This window comes from Nyctereutes procyonoides, unplaced genomic scaffold (assembly GCF_905146905.1).
Source record: "Nyctereutes procyonoides isolate TBG_1078 unplaced genomic scaffold, NYPRO_anot_genome, whole genome shotgun sequence".
NCBI lineage: Eukaryota > Metazoa > Chordata > Mammalia > Carnivora > Canidae > Nyctereutes > Nyctereutes procyonoides.
The window spans coordinates 2,032,858-2,049,408 of record NW_026575052.1 but is presented as its reverse complement, the minus strand read 5'-3'; the positions used below and the strand labels follow the sequence as shown (position 1 = coordinate 2,049,408).

General features: G+C 41.1%; 1 protein-coding gene across 5 annotated transcripts in view; it reads right to left on the bottom strand.

Annotated features, from left to right (window-relative positions):
• The window catches only part of PRDM2 (PR/SET domain 2), a 125,845-nt gene that overhangs the window by 76,586 nt on the left and 32,708 nt on the right, over positions 1-16,551 (bottom strand). For all 5 annotated transcript variants that reach the window (XM_055332005.1, XM_055332006.1, XM_055332008.1 and 2 more), the window contains 2 exons: positions 9,469-9,583; positions 7,960-8,063 (listed from right to left, as the gene is read on the bottom strand). In XM_055332005.1, coding sequence (XP_055187980.1) covers positions 7,960-8,063; positions 9,469-9,583 — 219 coding nt within the window. The remainder of the gene's footprint in view (positions 1-7,959; positions 8,064-9,468; positions 9,584-16,551) is intronic.

The following is a 16,551-nucleotide window of genomic DNA, read 5'->3' as shown; positions in this document are numbered from 1 at the left end:
CACCATTTGTGGAGACTGACAAAGGCAGAACGGGGAGACAAGAGGCTAGCATCTCGACAAGCCCACCTCGCAGTAAATCAACTTGCAGAAGTCAGTTTCAGGATTTCCAGCCCACACAGTTATTCTGGTCTTTCAGTTCAAAATGCAGCCCATGCTCTCAAATATTAGAAGAGAAGGAAATTCTAAGCAAAAATGAAGACCAGTAATCATTTAAAAAGTATATCAGATAAAGGGCTAGTTTCCAAAATCTATAAAGAACTTATTAAACTCAACAGCAAAGAAACAATCAATCCAATCATGAAATGGGCAAAGGACATGAAGAGAAATCTCACAGAGGAAGACATGGACATGGCCAACATGCACATGAGAAAATGCTCCGCATCACTTGCCATCAGGGAAATACAAATCAAAACCACCATGAGATACCACCTCACACCAGTGAGAATGGGGAAAATTAACAAGGCAGGAAACAACAAATGTTGGAGAGGATGTGGGGAAGGGGGGACCCTCTTGCACTGTTGGTGGGAATGTGAACTGGTGCAGCCACTCTGGAAAACCGTGTGGAGGTTCCTCAAAGAATTAAAAATAGACCTGCCCTACGACCCAGCAATTGCACTGTTAGGGATTTACCCCAAAGATTCAGATGCAATGAAACACCGGGACACCTGCACCCCGATGTTTCTAGCAGCCATGTCCACAATAGCCAAACTGTGGAAGGAGCCTCGGTGTCCATCGAAAGATGAATGGATAAAGAAGATGTGGTCTATGTATACAATGGAATATTCCTCAGCCATTAGAAACGACAAATACCCACCATTTGCTTCAACGTGGATGGAACTGGAGGGTATTATGCTGAGTGAAGTAAGTCAATCGGAGAAGGACAAACAGTGTATGTTCTCATTCATTTGGGGAATATGAATAATAGTGAAAGGGAATATAAGGGAAGGGAGAAGAAATGTGTGGGAAATATCAGAAAGGGAGACAGAACATAAAGACTCCTAACTCTGGGAAATGAACTAGGGGTGGTGGAGGGGGAGGAGGGCGGGGGGTGGGGGTGAATGGGTGACGGGCACTGAGGGGGGCACTTGACGGGATGAGCACTGGGTGTTATTCTGTATGTTGGTAAATTGAACACCAATAAAAATTAATTTATAAAAAAATAAAAAGTACTCAACCACGAATACATATATAAATGTGTTCTAGTCCTCCATAAGATCACTCAAGTATTTTTCTTTTATGTTCAAATTCAACTAATATTTACCAGGCCAAATTCATCTATATCAAGTAATTTCATAAACGTCAGTGAGGAGCTTGTTGTCCTCATTTAAGAGTGAGGAAAAAGAAGAAAAGAACAGCCTCGCTTGGTATGGGAGCACTTCAATGAAAACATTTAATGAAAGTTATATCTCCGTAAGTTATTAACACTGCTACCTGGAAAATACCACACCTTCTTCTTGGTATGTTCACATTCCAGTCATTCTTGAGTTACAGAATTAGACACTTGGAGGGCTTGTTAAGGACCATAAAACTGCCACCCCACAGAAATAACTTTCTGGAGGCTAGAGACTGGATCTTTGGTACCAACTACTTCACTCCTCAGATTGCTTTAGAAAACCAAAGGTTTCTTTTTAGAACTATTTAAACACATCAGTGCATCTGAAATATTCTGAAGATTCTAGAGTAAGAGAAATAAAGGGAATCTAATAGGTGGTGGCACATTATACTACAATAAGCAAACTTGTAGGCAATCCTAAAATACAAACTGAAAAACTAAACAAGTGGGCTTCTCAAGCCTGCAAAGTCCCATACCACAGCCATTGTTACCAAAGCACAGCACTGACTGCCTAACACTCTTGACACTCTTTTTTGGAATTACTTTAAGTTTCATACCTACAACTACACAGATGTATTTGGAAAATCTCCCAACAATGGATGTTCAATAAATATTCACAGGTTTGAGGTAGGTGCCCTGATCAATACTCAATGGATCAACAGAGTAAATTATTCTAACACTGGACTATGGATGTTTAAGCATGCCATGTAACCCCATATATCATATGCAAAATATATATCATATATAAATATGGATATAGAGCATTTGTATATTTTCTTGGGAGATTTTCAAAAGGGCCCACAACACAAAGAAGAATAAGGAACCTCTGAGCTCTGCTAGCAGGAAGAGCACAGAATAGGCAACAAGAAGCTTGGACTCTCAGCAGGACTCCAGGACTGACAGCTTTAAGACATCAAGCAAGCCCCTTCACACTCAGATTTCTCACCCGTGCAAAGATTTAGGGCAGTTCCAGTACTCTTTTATTCCACAAACAAAACTTTCCAAAGGGTATATCACCAGTAATCTACACGATAGCACGCATGTTATATGCCAAATTTAGTGCTCCAGAACTTCGGACAGTGGTAAGAGCACACGCATGGTAAAAGCTTCACAAACAGGGGTTAAAAGAAGGCATAATACACTCCCAAAGAGTTCTGGGTTTTCTGGGGTTGTTTTTGGTTTGTGTTTGTTTTGTTTTTGCCTCAGACCAAGCCACCAATCTTGGGAAGATCACTTCATTCTCCATATTTCAATGCCCTCGTCTGTCCTGAACTGAAGTTCCTCAGAAAAGAATATGATCGGCCTAGGAGTTTCTATGGCTAACTCTACAGCTACTCCACTTTTAAGTACCTAGTTCAAAATCTTCCCACTATTAACCAGATAGCTTCACAGTAAACCGAAGACACCAGACATCACCATGCTTACTCCCACCACTTCTCCTTTCTAGACACTGAGACCAGAGCTCAGAAAACTTTTTCTGTAAAGACCCAGCAATGAATTTTTTCAGCTTTGCAGGCTATTCAGTCCCTGTCAGAACTACTCAACTCTGCCACCATAGGGCCACAGCAGCCACCAATAACATGCAAACGAATGAGTGTAGCTATGTCCCAATACAACTTGAATCATGAGCTGACATGTGAATTTCATATTATTTTCATGTGTCACAAAACATTTTATTTTTGTTTATATCACTTAAGAATGTAGAAACCACTCGTACCTGCAGGACTATAAGGAACAGGTGACAGGTTGTATTTCCATGTGACCCTGGTCTTTTCCTCTGCTACTTACTCTAGAAGTTGGAATGAAGAGCTGAATAGTACTTACTGGAAAAAGGTTCTACAGGATCAACTAGCTGACTGCTCTCTTTTCTTGCCTCCATTTTTAACTTAGAAATAATCTGAAATTAGGGGCCCCTGGGTGGCTTAGTCAGTTATGGTCTGCCTTCAGCTCAAGTCATGACCCCAGGTCCTGGGATCGAGCCCCACATAGGCCTCCCTCCTTCTCCCTCTGCCTGCCTCACCCCCTGTTTGTGTGCTCTATGTTGAATAAATGAAATCTTAAAAACAAAAACAAAGCCTGAAATTAGAAGTGCTGAGCTAGCAAAGACCAGGGAATCCACTTGCTAACATCTAATGCTAACAGTGCAGACTGATAAAAAGTTATTCACTTCCTTAAATAATTAAAGTCCTCTCATTATAGAGAAATGACTTATCAATTTTAGTTGAAATACAGTTCTACATCTTCCCGCCATCCCTGACTCAAAAGTTGTTGCCTAAAAGAATACCATGCAACAGAAGCAGTGAAGTATTGGTTTCTATTTATAAGAATGGGACAGGGGAGGGGCTACAAAAAAGATTGACAATACTGGATTGATTGATTGATTGATTGATTGATTTTAAAGATTTTACTTATTTATTCATGAGAAACAGAGAGGCAGAGACACAGGCAGAGGGAGAAGCAGGCTCCCTGCAAGGAGCCCGATATGGGACTTGATCCCAGACCCAGGGGTTCACACCCTGAGCCTAAGGCAGATGCTCAACCACTGAGCCACTCTGACATCCCAATAGTACTGGGTTTTAAAAAGCGGAGAAAAAATATGTACTTTTGGTGGCTATGTAAATTAGTGCAATCCTTCTGGAGGTCTGTTAGCAAAATTCACCAGAGATTAAAATGTATATAACTTTTGACTTAACAATTATACTTCCAGAAACTTATCTTAAGATAACAGACAAGTGAGCATACATGTATATACAGCAAGTTTCATACTTGGAAGAACTGTTAATATCATGAAAAGATTAAAACTATTTAAATATCCAACCTGCTAAACAATGGAAGGATGGGATGAATTCTAGGTGGCCATAAGAAATAATGATGCAGATGAAACTATTTGACATGGATATGTCCACAGCATATTGAAGAGAAAAACACGTCACAAAACCGCACGTGCTGTTTGATCTCAATTGCATGAAATGTCTATATATGGTGTTTGTATATGCACCAGTGTACATGAGAGACAGAAGAAAAACAGAGACAGAGAAGCAGACACTTAGAGGAATGTTCACCAAAATATTCACAAATGATTTTTACTTTGTTGTTTATAGTTTTTGGTATTATATACATTGCATTACAATGAGCATGTATTACTTTTATAATTTAAAAAAGGCTTATTAGGAATGCCTGGGTGGCTCAAGTAGTTGCGTGTCTGCCTTTGGCTGGGGGCGTGATCCCGGGGTCCTGGGCTCCCAGAGGGGGAGAAGCAGGCTCTCCTGTGTCTCCGCCTTGCTCTGTCTCTCATGAATAAATAAAAAAAAATCTTTGAAAAAAAAAAACTTATTAGAATTTACACCAAGCCCTAATGAAAACTATGAACTTTAAGTGATAACGATGCATGAGTGCAGGTTCATCGAGTATCTAACAAATGTACCGCTTGCTGCGATGGGGGGAGATGGCAGTGTACAGAACTCTCTGTACTTTCTGCTCGATTTTGCTGTGAACCTAAAACTGCTCTAAATAAAGTCTTTAAAAAAAGTTTATTAGAACAATTCACAGGCAAACAACTCAGAAGTTCATCTCATGGGAAGCGATCTGAGACCCATGGAAGTGAATCTGAAAGGCTTTTGTCAGAAGCAGTATTAGAATACTGCAGATGGCTCAGTGTGGGGGGCGGGTGGGGGGGCTAGTCACAGCAAGTATCACACCAAGTTCAGCAGTTAAGCTGGCTAGCAAGCAATTCCTCCCCAGAAGCAGCTCAAAGAATGCTCTCCTCTTAGGAGAACCTGACAGTTCTGTGCATTCACCCTGAGGATACTTGACTGTTTCTCTCCTGTTGTTTCTGATTTAATAGAATGTTTTCAGTGAAAGCTTAGAGGACTTAAGACTGTGTTAGATAATCAAGGGCTCAAGAAAAGCAATTTAACACTTTGTCTTAGATTAGCTTTAAAATGGAGTTCTAGCTGGGGCAAGAGACCAGGCTGCTAAAAGATAAGCTGGTCTTAAGGGGCTTTAATGGAAGAACAAATGCCAAGATGAGATTTTAATGATAAGCAGTTTCTGTTATGTTAATAAGAGGCATTCTGATGCAAGTCTGAAGGTAAGACTAAGGTTGGAATAAATTAATGGGGATATACTAAGTTTTATTTGGTGTTTCTTTTTCTTTATAAGAAATATATACATTAAAATTGATGCTTCCTATACTTTGCCTCATGTATACTTCTACATATATGTCAGATATATCTACTTTTATTTTAACAGAGCAAAAAGCGTACAGGTTTCTCTAAAGTATACATACCTTGTAATCGCAGCTATCTGAATGACATCCAGTTGGTTTTTTTTTTTTTTTAATTTTTTTTTTGTTTTATTTATTTATGATAGGCACACAGTGAGAGAGAGAGAGGCAGAGACACAGGGAGAGGGAGAAGCAGGCTCCATACACCGGGAGCCCGACGTGGGACTCGATCCCGGGTCTCCAGGATCGCGCCCTGGGCCAAAGGCAGGCGCCAAACCGCTGCGCCACCCAGGGATCCCTCCAGTTGGTTTTTTAATGACAAGAAGGAAAGGCTAGCGTTGACAAGAACTCAATCTTTAAATGTAATAAGAAATGGCCATGTCATAAGATTCACAAACTGTGGTAGTACACAAGTAGAAGTACCTTAAGTTAACAATGCAATATTAACACATTTATAAGTAGAAGTCAAATCCCTAATAGGTCATGGCTCCAAATTACAATTTTCACCACGCTGACTATTAACTCATACTACATATGAATTTCAACACAAATGAAGCTTAATTTACAAAAGACACTATTAATAATTTACATTCTATGCCCAAAAATATCCAATTGTTACATTGGGTAAAATAGGTATGATAAACTTAGGTGTAATATTAATGACATTTGGTCAAGTTTAGCATTATACACACAGAACTAGACAATGCATTTCCTGGTTTCCAGATATTAGCCTCACTGAGATTAGCATTAACTTGATAGAACATATTTGTTAGTTTCCCTTGAGAAATTTCTAAAATTAAAACTGCCATTTATTTTCGGGCATAGTTTTGTGGTCAAGACATTTTTAATCATTCAGGCATTAGCTTGAATAATTAGTATCATTTTTTGGCTGGGCAGTTCTACAAATATAGCACTCTTTTACTTCAGAAGCAGTGAAACAGCATAATGTGATTATTCTCATGTTAAATCCTCATTTCCTAAGGCCCCCTGGATTAACCCGCATCAGATTTATTATAAGGGATTCACAACAAAGAAACTCAAAATTACTGGAAGGAACTGTAGGAATCTTCAAGTTAAGAAACATTGCTTGTCTCACTGAAAACAACAGCAAAATACCTCAGATCTACAAATGTCACAGAATTCCTTGATGCAAAGTATCCAGACATTTCCTAGGCATATTTTATTTTTAGGCCTCTGGATGTTTACGTGTAAAACAGCTGTGAGTCAATATAAGACCATCTGATAGAAATGCTTTTCTAACCACTGAAAAACTTCACTTGTTTTGATAAAGAGTCACACCAACTGAGATCCTATCAGAATGTGAAGAGCTTCCCCAGAGCACCTGATCTGAACTAAATTCCACATAAATGCTGAATTTGCATGCAACTTTCCAGGAAACAGTAACAATCTACTTTATCCTCATGGTTATCTTAATAAGGTATTTTTTTATTAACCCCATTTTTAAATTGAGAGCTTTGGGGCCCACAGGTTAAGAACCCAGAGAGTCACAAAGCTGAAGGCTTGATTTGAGGCCAGCCAATCCAATGAAACATTTTTAAATGCCTCACTGTCAGGCAGCTGACACGGGTTCTGGTTCTGCATCAATACCACTCTCAACATAAGAGGAACACTTTACCTCCATTCTTGACAACTTCACCTCTGTAAGCAATATGCTAATGCTCTGCATGGTCCTCTAGGACCATTGTGAGAACATGAAATAAACAAAATTAAAGCCCTGTGAGAAGTCCAAAGAGCTATATAAATGTGCCATGTGCTAAATATATCCAACTCTGAATATTCCAGCAACCAGAGATTATTTTCTAAAACACAGAGAAGACCCTAACACTGTTTTATTTGTGGCTACCTCAGAGTGTCTTTTATGTTATCTATCTGGAAGCCTGCAATGTGACACACCAAAGTCTCCACTGTAATGTAAAACACCCTGAACAGGTAATAGAAAAAGTGGATTTGACATTTATTGTTGAACACAGACAAGCAGCTTCAAAATACAAATGTGAACAGCACTCTGTGTCCAAAGAAACACATTTTCTCTTTAATAAAAATATTCTTGAGGGATGCCTAGGTGGCTCAGTGGGTTGAGCATCCATGGTTATAGCTCAGGTCATGATCTCAGGGTGGTGGGACAGAGCCCCAGTCAGCCCCCAGCTCAGTGGGGAATCTGCTTCCCTTCTCCCTCTCCTTCTTCCCCTCCCCACTCCCTCTGTCCTTCCCCCACTCATGCACTCTCTCCCAAAAATAGAGGTCTTTAAAAAATATATATTCTTGATTTTAAAGAACATTAAGATGACTTTTTAACTTCAAAATATCAAATCCTGAGAGAATAGAATGATTTCCAAGAAGACGTACAGAATACTGGTAAAGAACCAGAATTCTTTCTTACCTCCCACATGTACACATTATTCTTAACCTGAGATCTTTTTTTCTTATCACCAACAAATGGCCCAAACTTTTTGCCTTTTAAAATTGGTTTAGTGGCCCAGACACCTAGAAAATGAAACAAATATTTTTATCATGTTATTGTGGTTATTTTAAAAACTGAAGTATTACAGTCAATTCTGTTTCACAAAATAGTTAGAAGGCTAACAAGATAATGTTAAATCAATGGAGAGCAAGTGAAGTCAAATGAAATTAAGTCTTCCACAAAGATTTTTCTTTTTCTTCTTTATATTCTTCTGTATTTCCCAAATAGCCTGTAGAGAACCTACATTGTTTGAGAAGTAGGAAAGAATGTTTTATATTTGTTTCTATTTTTAACAAGTAAAATTACTCAGACGGTCCAATCACAAATACCTGGAGAACAGAACACCACAATCACAACAACTAAGGGGAAAAAAACCATGAGAAAGGAATGAAACTAGAAATAATTATTTAGACTCCTTTCTACTCTTCTGTAGATTTCATACAGTCTCTACTGCACATGAATTGCTTTTAGAAAGGCTTGGAATGCTGTTTTATGGATAAATATTTTTGAAGTCTGTTTGCTCAAAATGGAACACACTATCCTCTGCCATCTCCAGCTAAGTCTCCTGAAAACTTAGCTGCTATAACAACTCACTTTGCCGAGCTTCAAACAGCCCAGAGCTACACCTGCCGCTACTCCGTCATATTCCTGGTGTGTTCTGTGCATGGACCAGAAGGCAGGCAGACAGGCTGAAGAAGCTTCAGGCAAAATGGCAGAAGACAGGCCTGGAGTCAAAGCAACCAGCGCCGAAGAGGTGACACTCACTGACGACAGCCCTCTGGACAAGTTCCCTCATCTGCTCTCAGAGAATGCACAGAAGGAAGGTAGAGGCCTAGCCAGTCTTGCCCAGATAGGAGGCTCAAATTTCACTCTTCTGTAGGTCTACAAATCCAATTTGATAACAGAGCTAACAATCAGTTAGTGGAGCTATACAACCTACCACTTTCGTGTGAATGATACAATATAAGTACCTACTGAAGTCCATCATGTGTCAGGTACTGCAGACATAACGATAGGCAAGAAACGATGGCACTCACAATCAATGAAAAGGGCAGATGTGAAAACAAATACAAAATAATGAAATCAAATATAATAACATACTCACATTCAAGTTCCACTGGAATCAGAGAGGAGGGAACAAATACACTCAGTAGAAAGAAAAGGCCCAAGGAACAGTGGGAGGGAACATTTGGCTAAGTCACAAAGGATGGTGGATGGGTGTGTGGATATTTCTGGTTTAGTTTTATAATCTATGTCTACCCTGGATTCTTGACTGGAGAAGGCAGCGATACCACATAATCCTTTAAGTCTAAATGTAAATCTGTTTCTTTTATGATGAGCTCCCTACCTTAAATGCTCTCAAAGGATGCCTGGATACAGGCGGTTCTCCCCCCAGCCCCCACCACCCTCTGTGACCCTGGTCCTCACCAATCCGAGTCTTGTCAACAGCAGATGGGAAAAGCCTCACTTCCTCCGGAAGTCCTCGGAGCACATGTTCAGGTACCTCAGCCAGGCTCTCAGCAGCTGCAACAGGCTCAGTGTTCTGCAAGTCAAGAAACAGAAGGATCAGAGCGGAGGGAAGCAAACCCAGTCAGCTTTTTTTCTTTTCTGGTCCAATAAGCAAATATGCAAAAATGTAACTGAAATCTGAAGCTGGCAAGCCAAAGCAAGGGGACCATGCTGGGAGCATTTCAGGAGCTGCTCTCTCTGATGGCTGTTCGTGAGTCTCTAAAGGAAACTACTGCAACCTTCAAGCATGTCTGTGTTAATCTATTTTGTTCCAGCCACCTGTAGTCATTTTCAAAATATGTAAATATCTGGCACCATAATGTTTTTACTCCCACAGAAGCTGGAAGTAAACACCTTACTTTTAAATCAAAGGCTACCATCAGCATTTTAGAACATTTAAAAAATAAAAATCAACACTCTCTACTTTAAAGAATACTTTCGGCACACACTATAAAGGACCTGCCAGCCAGCCAGACCCCACCTCATCTATGCTTTCATCCCTCCAGCAACAATAACCCCCTTGAATATTCCAACAGGAACACTACAACTTTTTCTGGGCCCTCAATGGAAATGTGACCTTTCCAGGAAACAGTAATTTCCCACTTATATCAAGTCACTAAATTAACAAAGTCACCAGAATATCACAGTCTTAAGAGATAGAGAATATTATACAATTACCGACCAAAATTCACTTTAATCTTAAGAAATAAGATTACTATTAAGTATGAATATAAGGGAACAGAAAGGGGAAATCTGAGCCAACTGGTAAAACAAAACTGTTATTTTAAAAACAACATTCAAACAAATAACATTCAATGCATAACATTCAATCAAGGAAAACCAAATGTCTTTTAACTGCTACCCCATGGGCCCCAAAGAACCAGTGCATATCACACCACCAGTAAGAATGATGGGTTCTATAGTCTAGGTTTGTTGTTTTTTTTTTTTTTCACTCCAAGGGAAACATTTCTCAAGGACTTTCAAAGAAGCCAAAGTAGGCAAAAAGCAAACTCCAACCTAAAGAGCTTAATTTTTCCACAATGAAGCTCTTACAGCTTTTAAGAATGTTTTGTGCAAAGATGAGAATATCATCCAAATTTGTGTGCTCCCAACATGTCGAGTTTTTTTTTTAAAGTATCAATAGGCTGCTTCAAGAGAAATAAATCCCACAGCAATGAGCAATTCATTATGAAGGTGTACTCTGGTCTGCTCTGAGTTGGAATGCACACAAGTGGGTATCAACAGCCTGAGAGTCATTTCTCCAACAAGGCAAAGCTGACAGTGTAGACACTTCAGAAGCACAAATGCTTTGATCCTGCTGGATCTGGATCTACAGCTTGGTCCTGACAATATCACCAAACACAAGTTAAATGCCTTGCAAAACATGGGAATATCAAAACTGCTCCAGAAAATGGGCCTTATGGTATTTTTTTAAAAGATTTTATTTATTTATTTATTTATTATCATGAGAGAGGGGGGGGGGGCAGAGACACAGGCAGAGGGAGAAGCAGGCTCCACGCAGGGAGCCCGACGTGGGACTCGATCCCGGGTCTTCAGGATCACACCCTGGGCGAAAGGCGGCGCTAAACCGCTGAGCCACCCGGGCTGCCCCTTATGGTATTTTTAATTAGCTAAAATGTGAATAAATTTAGGACACAAACTTCTCACTTTTAAATATAGTACCCCCATTTTTAAATGTTTAATTGATTAACAGTTATTTTGGAAGCATAATTTTTTTTTTCCAATGGAGGAAAAGGTGTGAAATTGGTCGTCAGTATCCTAGGCTACATAATAATTATTTTTAATACTGATAAATTAAGCAAAATTAAGAAGAGTCTCAGCCAAAGCTCCAAGTCCTATCAGCACATGCCTATTTAGCAGAGTGAGAGTTTTCCTCTTCTTCTCAGGTGGGACCCTGACCTAAAATTTAAAAGGATTTGACACAATTTAACCTCCCCAAGAACTTGGAAAAGACAGTGTGCCAGCTACTCTAACTGATACTTCCAGGCACTATGACAGTAATACTAACAAGCTAATATTTCCTGAGAAACTCCTGGGGGCTTCAGTGCAAAGTGCTGCACTAAGAGTCTTCTATGCATGACAGCATTTACTCCAAACAGCTCAAGGGACAAGGACCGACACTGCTTCTTCCATCCCTGCCTCCACTTTCTCCCCCAACTCTCATCCCCAAAATACACAGAGTGGAAGAAACTGAGGCTTAGGAAAGTCGTCTAAGTTGCCTAAGGCCAGGATTTGAACCTCTGTCTGATCCTGAGCCCAAGTTCATAACCACTGTGCTATTTCCAGTTAAGATTCTCCTGGATATGGTCGGAGGACCTAATGTAAAACATGGCTAACTATAGTTGATAGCACTGTATTACAGAACTGAAATTTGCAGAGAGTAGAACTTCAATGTTCTCACCAAAAAAAAAAAAAAAAGGAAAAAGGTAAATATGAGAGAGATGGATGTGTTAATAAACTAGATGGTTAACAGATCTCAAAATACCACAATGTATACTTTAAATATCTTACAATTTGCCAATCATACCTCAATAAAGCAGGAAAAAAAAAAGAAAAGAAGATTCTGCTGGAATATAATTTGAGAACCTGTGCCCTAAAACTTTCAAACTTCCATGGAAGGGTCAGCAGGAAATGGCTCCTAAGGCAGGAATGGTCATTCCCATAGGAAATTTCTAACTTAGTGTAATACGAAATCATGTATGTTAACATTTTGCTACACATGTAAATATAAAACACCTCAATAGAGCTCCCACAGGAAAAAAGATAAGACAAATTCCTATGCATTTATTTACCTGCCTTTCAGTGAGTCCATGTTTTTAAATTTGGGCTCATTTAACTAGGGGAGGAAACCTTTTTTTGTTTATTTTAGTATCCTTCACACAACAAGACTCAACTAAATTCAAGGACCCCAAACACAGCAAGCCAACCCTGGCCAACTCTAGGAACTTCCTCTCCCCTTCCCAGCTGCAAGGCTCTGGCTGGAAATTGCCTCTCCCTTTCCTTATTTTTCCTTCATAGCCCTTACCACAATTTTAAGTAATTATTTGTATAATTATGGGTTTAATGTAGCTCCCCTGATAAACGATAATGAAGACAGATGGTGTCTATCTTACTCAGTGTTGCATTCCCAATGCTTAGCAGTAGACGTGACATGTTTGTTGTCACTTGAATACTTGAATGAGTAAATAATTCTTATAAACAGAACTGAACCTTTTTTGGGGGGAAAAGGAGGGCTAGAAATAAATAAAATAACAGAGTCACCAATCAGAAAGCATTTTCCTGTGTGCCTGAATTTCTTGAATTTGAGGTAGGTATATTTCTGAGTCAAGAGAAGAATTCTTTTTTAGAAAATGTGATATATGTTCTCAATTCTAAGTAGCCAATTTACAAGTAAACCTTTGGAACAAAAGAATATTTAAAAACAATTTCTCTCCCCTACATAAACTGGGATCTCATTTTTATATACCTGTGTGTGTGTGTGTGTGTGTGTGTGTGTGTGTGTGATATCCTTAAGGCATTAGATACAATATAATACTCTAAACAAGGTCATCCTGGTTCTTACACTAAAGATCACAATTTGATCCTCAGAGTATTTCCCAGATTAATTTTCTAAAAGAAAGTGCGGCATCTACTCAGTTCCTGAATCCCTTCTATTGAGCCAGGCAACATGCTAAGCATCTCATTTGCCTTAACAACGTGTCACTCTAGCGAGGAAGACAGGTAAAATCAAGCAAGGATATACACCGCCTAGTACTTACTGATGCTTGAGGAAAAACCAAGCACAAGAAAGGACACGGTGACAGAGATGGGTAGCGTGCTTTTTGGACAGAAGCACTTCAAGAAGACCTCCCCAGAAGTGGGAAGGGCACCGTGTGACCGTACAGGGGGCAAACATGCCCAGAAAGGTAATCAGCAAGGATGCTGGTAATCCAGCAAGCTTGGTATGCTCAGAGAACAGGCAGGCAAAAAGACCAATGTGTCAGGAGCAGAGAAGGTGAGGGAAAAGCAGCTAGAGCTGAAGTGGCAGAGGCAGGCAGGGGTGGTGCCTTAGGAGAAATGATCACCCACTGAACTGCAGAGACTATCAGGAGTAGAGGCCAAACTACAAGCTCCAGGAAGGAACCTTGGCTGCTCCTTTCTCTGGAGTGGCCTACAGACCCCCCACCACCCTATCCTGGCTGCCCCAGAATAAAGGCACGTTCCCATTTCAAGGGTTTCTGACTTGAATCACATGATGAGCACAGAGGACGTTACAAGGTCTTCTCTACTTTCCTATTATGTAACAGGAAACCTAAGAACTGGTTATTTCACTCCTTAGTGTAGTACAGCCTCCAAACATGTATCAGTGAGCTGAGCTGGAGCAGTATATGTTAAATTCAATGCATTAAACTTAAGCTAATTTAATAAGTTACTCAGTTATTAACTATCAATTGATCTCATTAAATCAAGGTCTCCAACTTCCTAACTCAAACTCAGAGAAAGTCAGCATCCCCTCCCCTCCTCAACTCATGGCCAGGAGCAGTTCTCCTTCATTCTTTCAGTCTACCATTTGATCACTAACACTTCCTGAGAACCTGTTCCAGGATGGCACTGCGCTGCGCAGTGAAGATATGACGGTTAATAGAGCTGATCCAGGCCCCCTCATCACAAAGCTCTTTTAGAGGAACTGTTCTTTCCTTTCCCTACTACCAAATACCTTCCCTTTGGCCCATGATGACCTCTTCATGCTGGATGGCAGGGGAGCTTCAGGAGTAGGACCTTTACTCCTTCCTCTGCGCCAAGCTCTGGGCTGACCATTTTTCCTCTATTACTTCACAACAATCACGGCTAACGTTGATGGATACTCAGGACACAACTCAGACACTCTTCCCAGCTCTTTTTACACCTCATCTCATTTAATCTTTGTACCACCATTCCAGTGGCGGTGCTTTCACTTTCCAGATGAAACTGAAACTTGCCCACAGTCGCAGCTAGCGAGTGTCAGAGCTAGGATTCAAACTCAGACAGTCAGGCTTCAGGGTCTGGATTCTCAAATATGTTGCCACAGAGCTGTCCTGTCAAGTACCTATCCCAAGCCATGTGGTTTTAAAGCAGTAGAGCCAAGATAAAATCCAGATGGACTCCAGAGTACATATTCCAACCACAAAGCCAGTGGGGTCTCTCACGATCATCCAGGGCCACCTGTCGGGGACCCACAGGTCAGGGCTACTTTTACAATCATACTAAGATTTTACTTGCCTTTTTCACTCTCAGGTGAGTAGAGGGGAGTTTTCCAGGGGTTGTGGCAAGTGATGATGTCATCAATTCCACTGGCTAATGGATGTGTGATGGCTGGGATAAGTAGCTTCTGATCTCAAGTTTTAAAATTTTCTAATTTGTATTTTAAAATTTTCTGATCTAGGGATCCCTGGGTGGCGCAGCGGTTTGGCTCCTGCCTTTGGCCCAGGGCGCGATCCTGGAGACCCTGGATCGAATCCCGCGTCGGGCTCCCAGTGCATGGAGCCTGCTTCTCCCTCTGCCTGTGTCTCTGCCTCTCTCTCTCTCTCCCTGTGTGACTATCATAAATAAATAAATAAAAATTTTAAAAAAAATTTTTTCTGATCTATGAATAAAGCTTGTAGTCCTACTCCTGAACTAGGTCTATTTCCTGGTTCTGATACTGTAATAAAGTAAGATGTTACCACTGGGTAACAAGGACTCTCTGTACTACTTTTGCAACTTCCTGTGACTCTATACTTCCAATTAAAATTTTTGTTTCAAGGAGGCCTGGCTGGCTCACTCAGTAGAGCATGAGACTCTTAATCTCCAGGTCTTTGAGTTCAAGCCCCAAATTAAGCTTAAAAAAAAAAAAAAAGTGTTTCAATTTCTAACATGGTAAATACCCAGAGATCTAATCCACATAGGCAAAAAGCTTGAGGACTACTGCACTAAACAAACCACCTCTGCTCCTCCTGCACCTCCCACCTCAGGCCTGAGAAGCAGAGAACAAGAGAGATCTGAGAGACCAACTGGAGAGAGTATAGGAACCAAAGAGGAGAGTGAGGATGGAGGGCCTGGACTGCACATTTGAGTCCTACCTCCCTTACTTCTTGACTACAACTGGAGGGGCAGCTCCCTACAGGCACGTGGGGTGGGGGGGTTCATGTTAAGGGTTTCACTGTGAATCACTAAAGGAGAATAAGCAAAATAGATGAGAACAAACTGGGATAAGCAGCTTCAAAGACAATAAAAGGCAACAACTTACTGTTCAGAGCTCCTGCACAGGTGGGAGAGAAAAGCAGAAGACAGATCCCACCCTTGACTCAAAGCACCAGTAAGGTGGGGCGGGGACCCCCCCGCCCCACACACACACACAGGCAAGAGCCATAAGGGTACCACTTTGCATCATGCCCTAGGCCTCCCGCCCTGCCCTAAGGAAGCCTGTCTCCACTGTCCTACCAAGCAGGATTTCCCTCAAGACTCCATAAGAGCACATAGGCCAGCCACTTCTTGGGGCACTTCGCACTTTGTGAGCACTTACTTGGTCAGCCTGTTTAAGGGTCTCCCCACCAGAGGCAAGTTTAGGCTGCAGACACAGGGGGCAGGTTCTATTTCACTCGTCACCGAACCCGGTGCCTGACACAGGATGCCTCGCTCGGAGCAGTGGTTGCTGCAAACAAACACACATGTGTCCGGCAGTCAAGTGCCATGAAGTCTGGGTGCAGAGACGGTTATAAGAGGGTACAGACTCAACTGGCAATGGAGTCCAGCAGAGTGGATGAGATCAGAGAACGAGGCACAAGCGAGGACAGAGCCCTCAGGATGCCACCAAGAGTGGAAGGAAGATAAGGCCAGGAGCAATGTCACAGAGGCAGAAGGGGTTCCAAGAACATGGTGTCAGAAAAGCTAGGGAAAAGGTTCAAGGGAGGGGTAGAGGTCAACAGTCAAACGCGGCTGCTAAACCTGCAGTAGGTTGTATCGGATCCCTTTCTTTAATTCCCG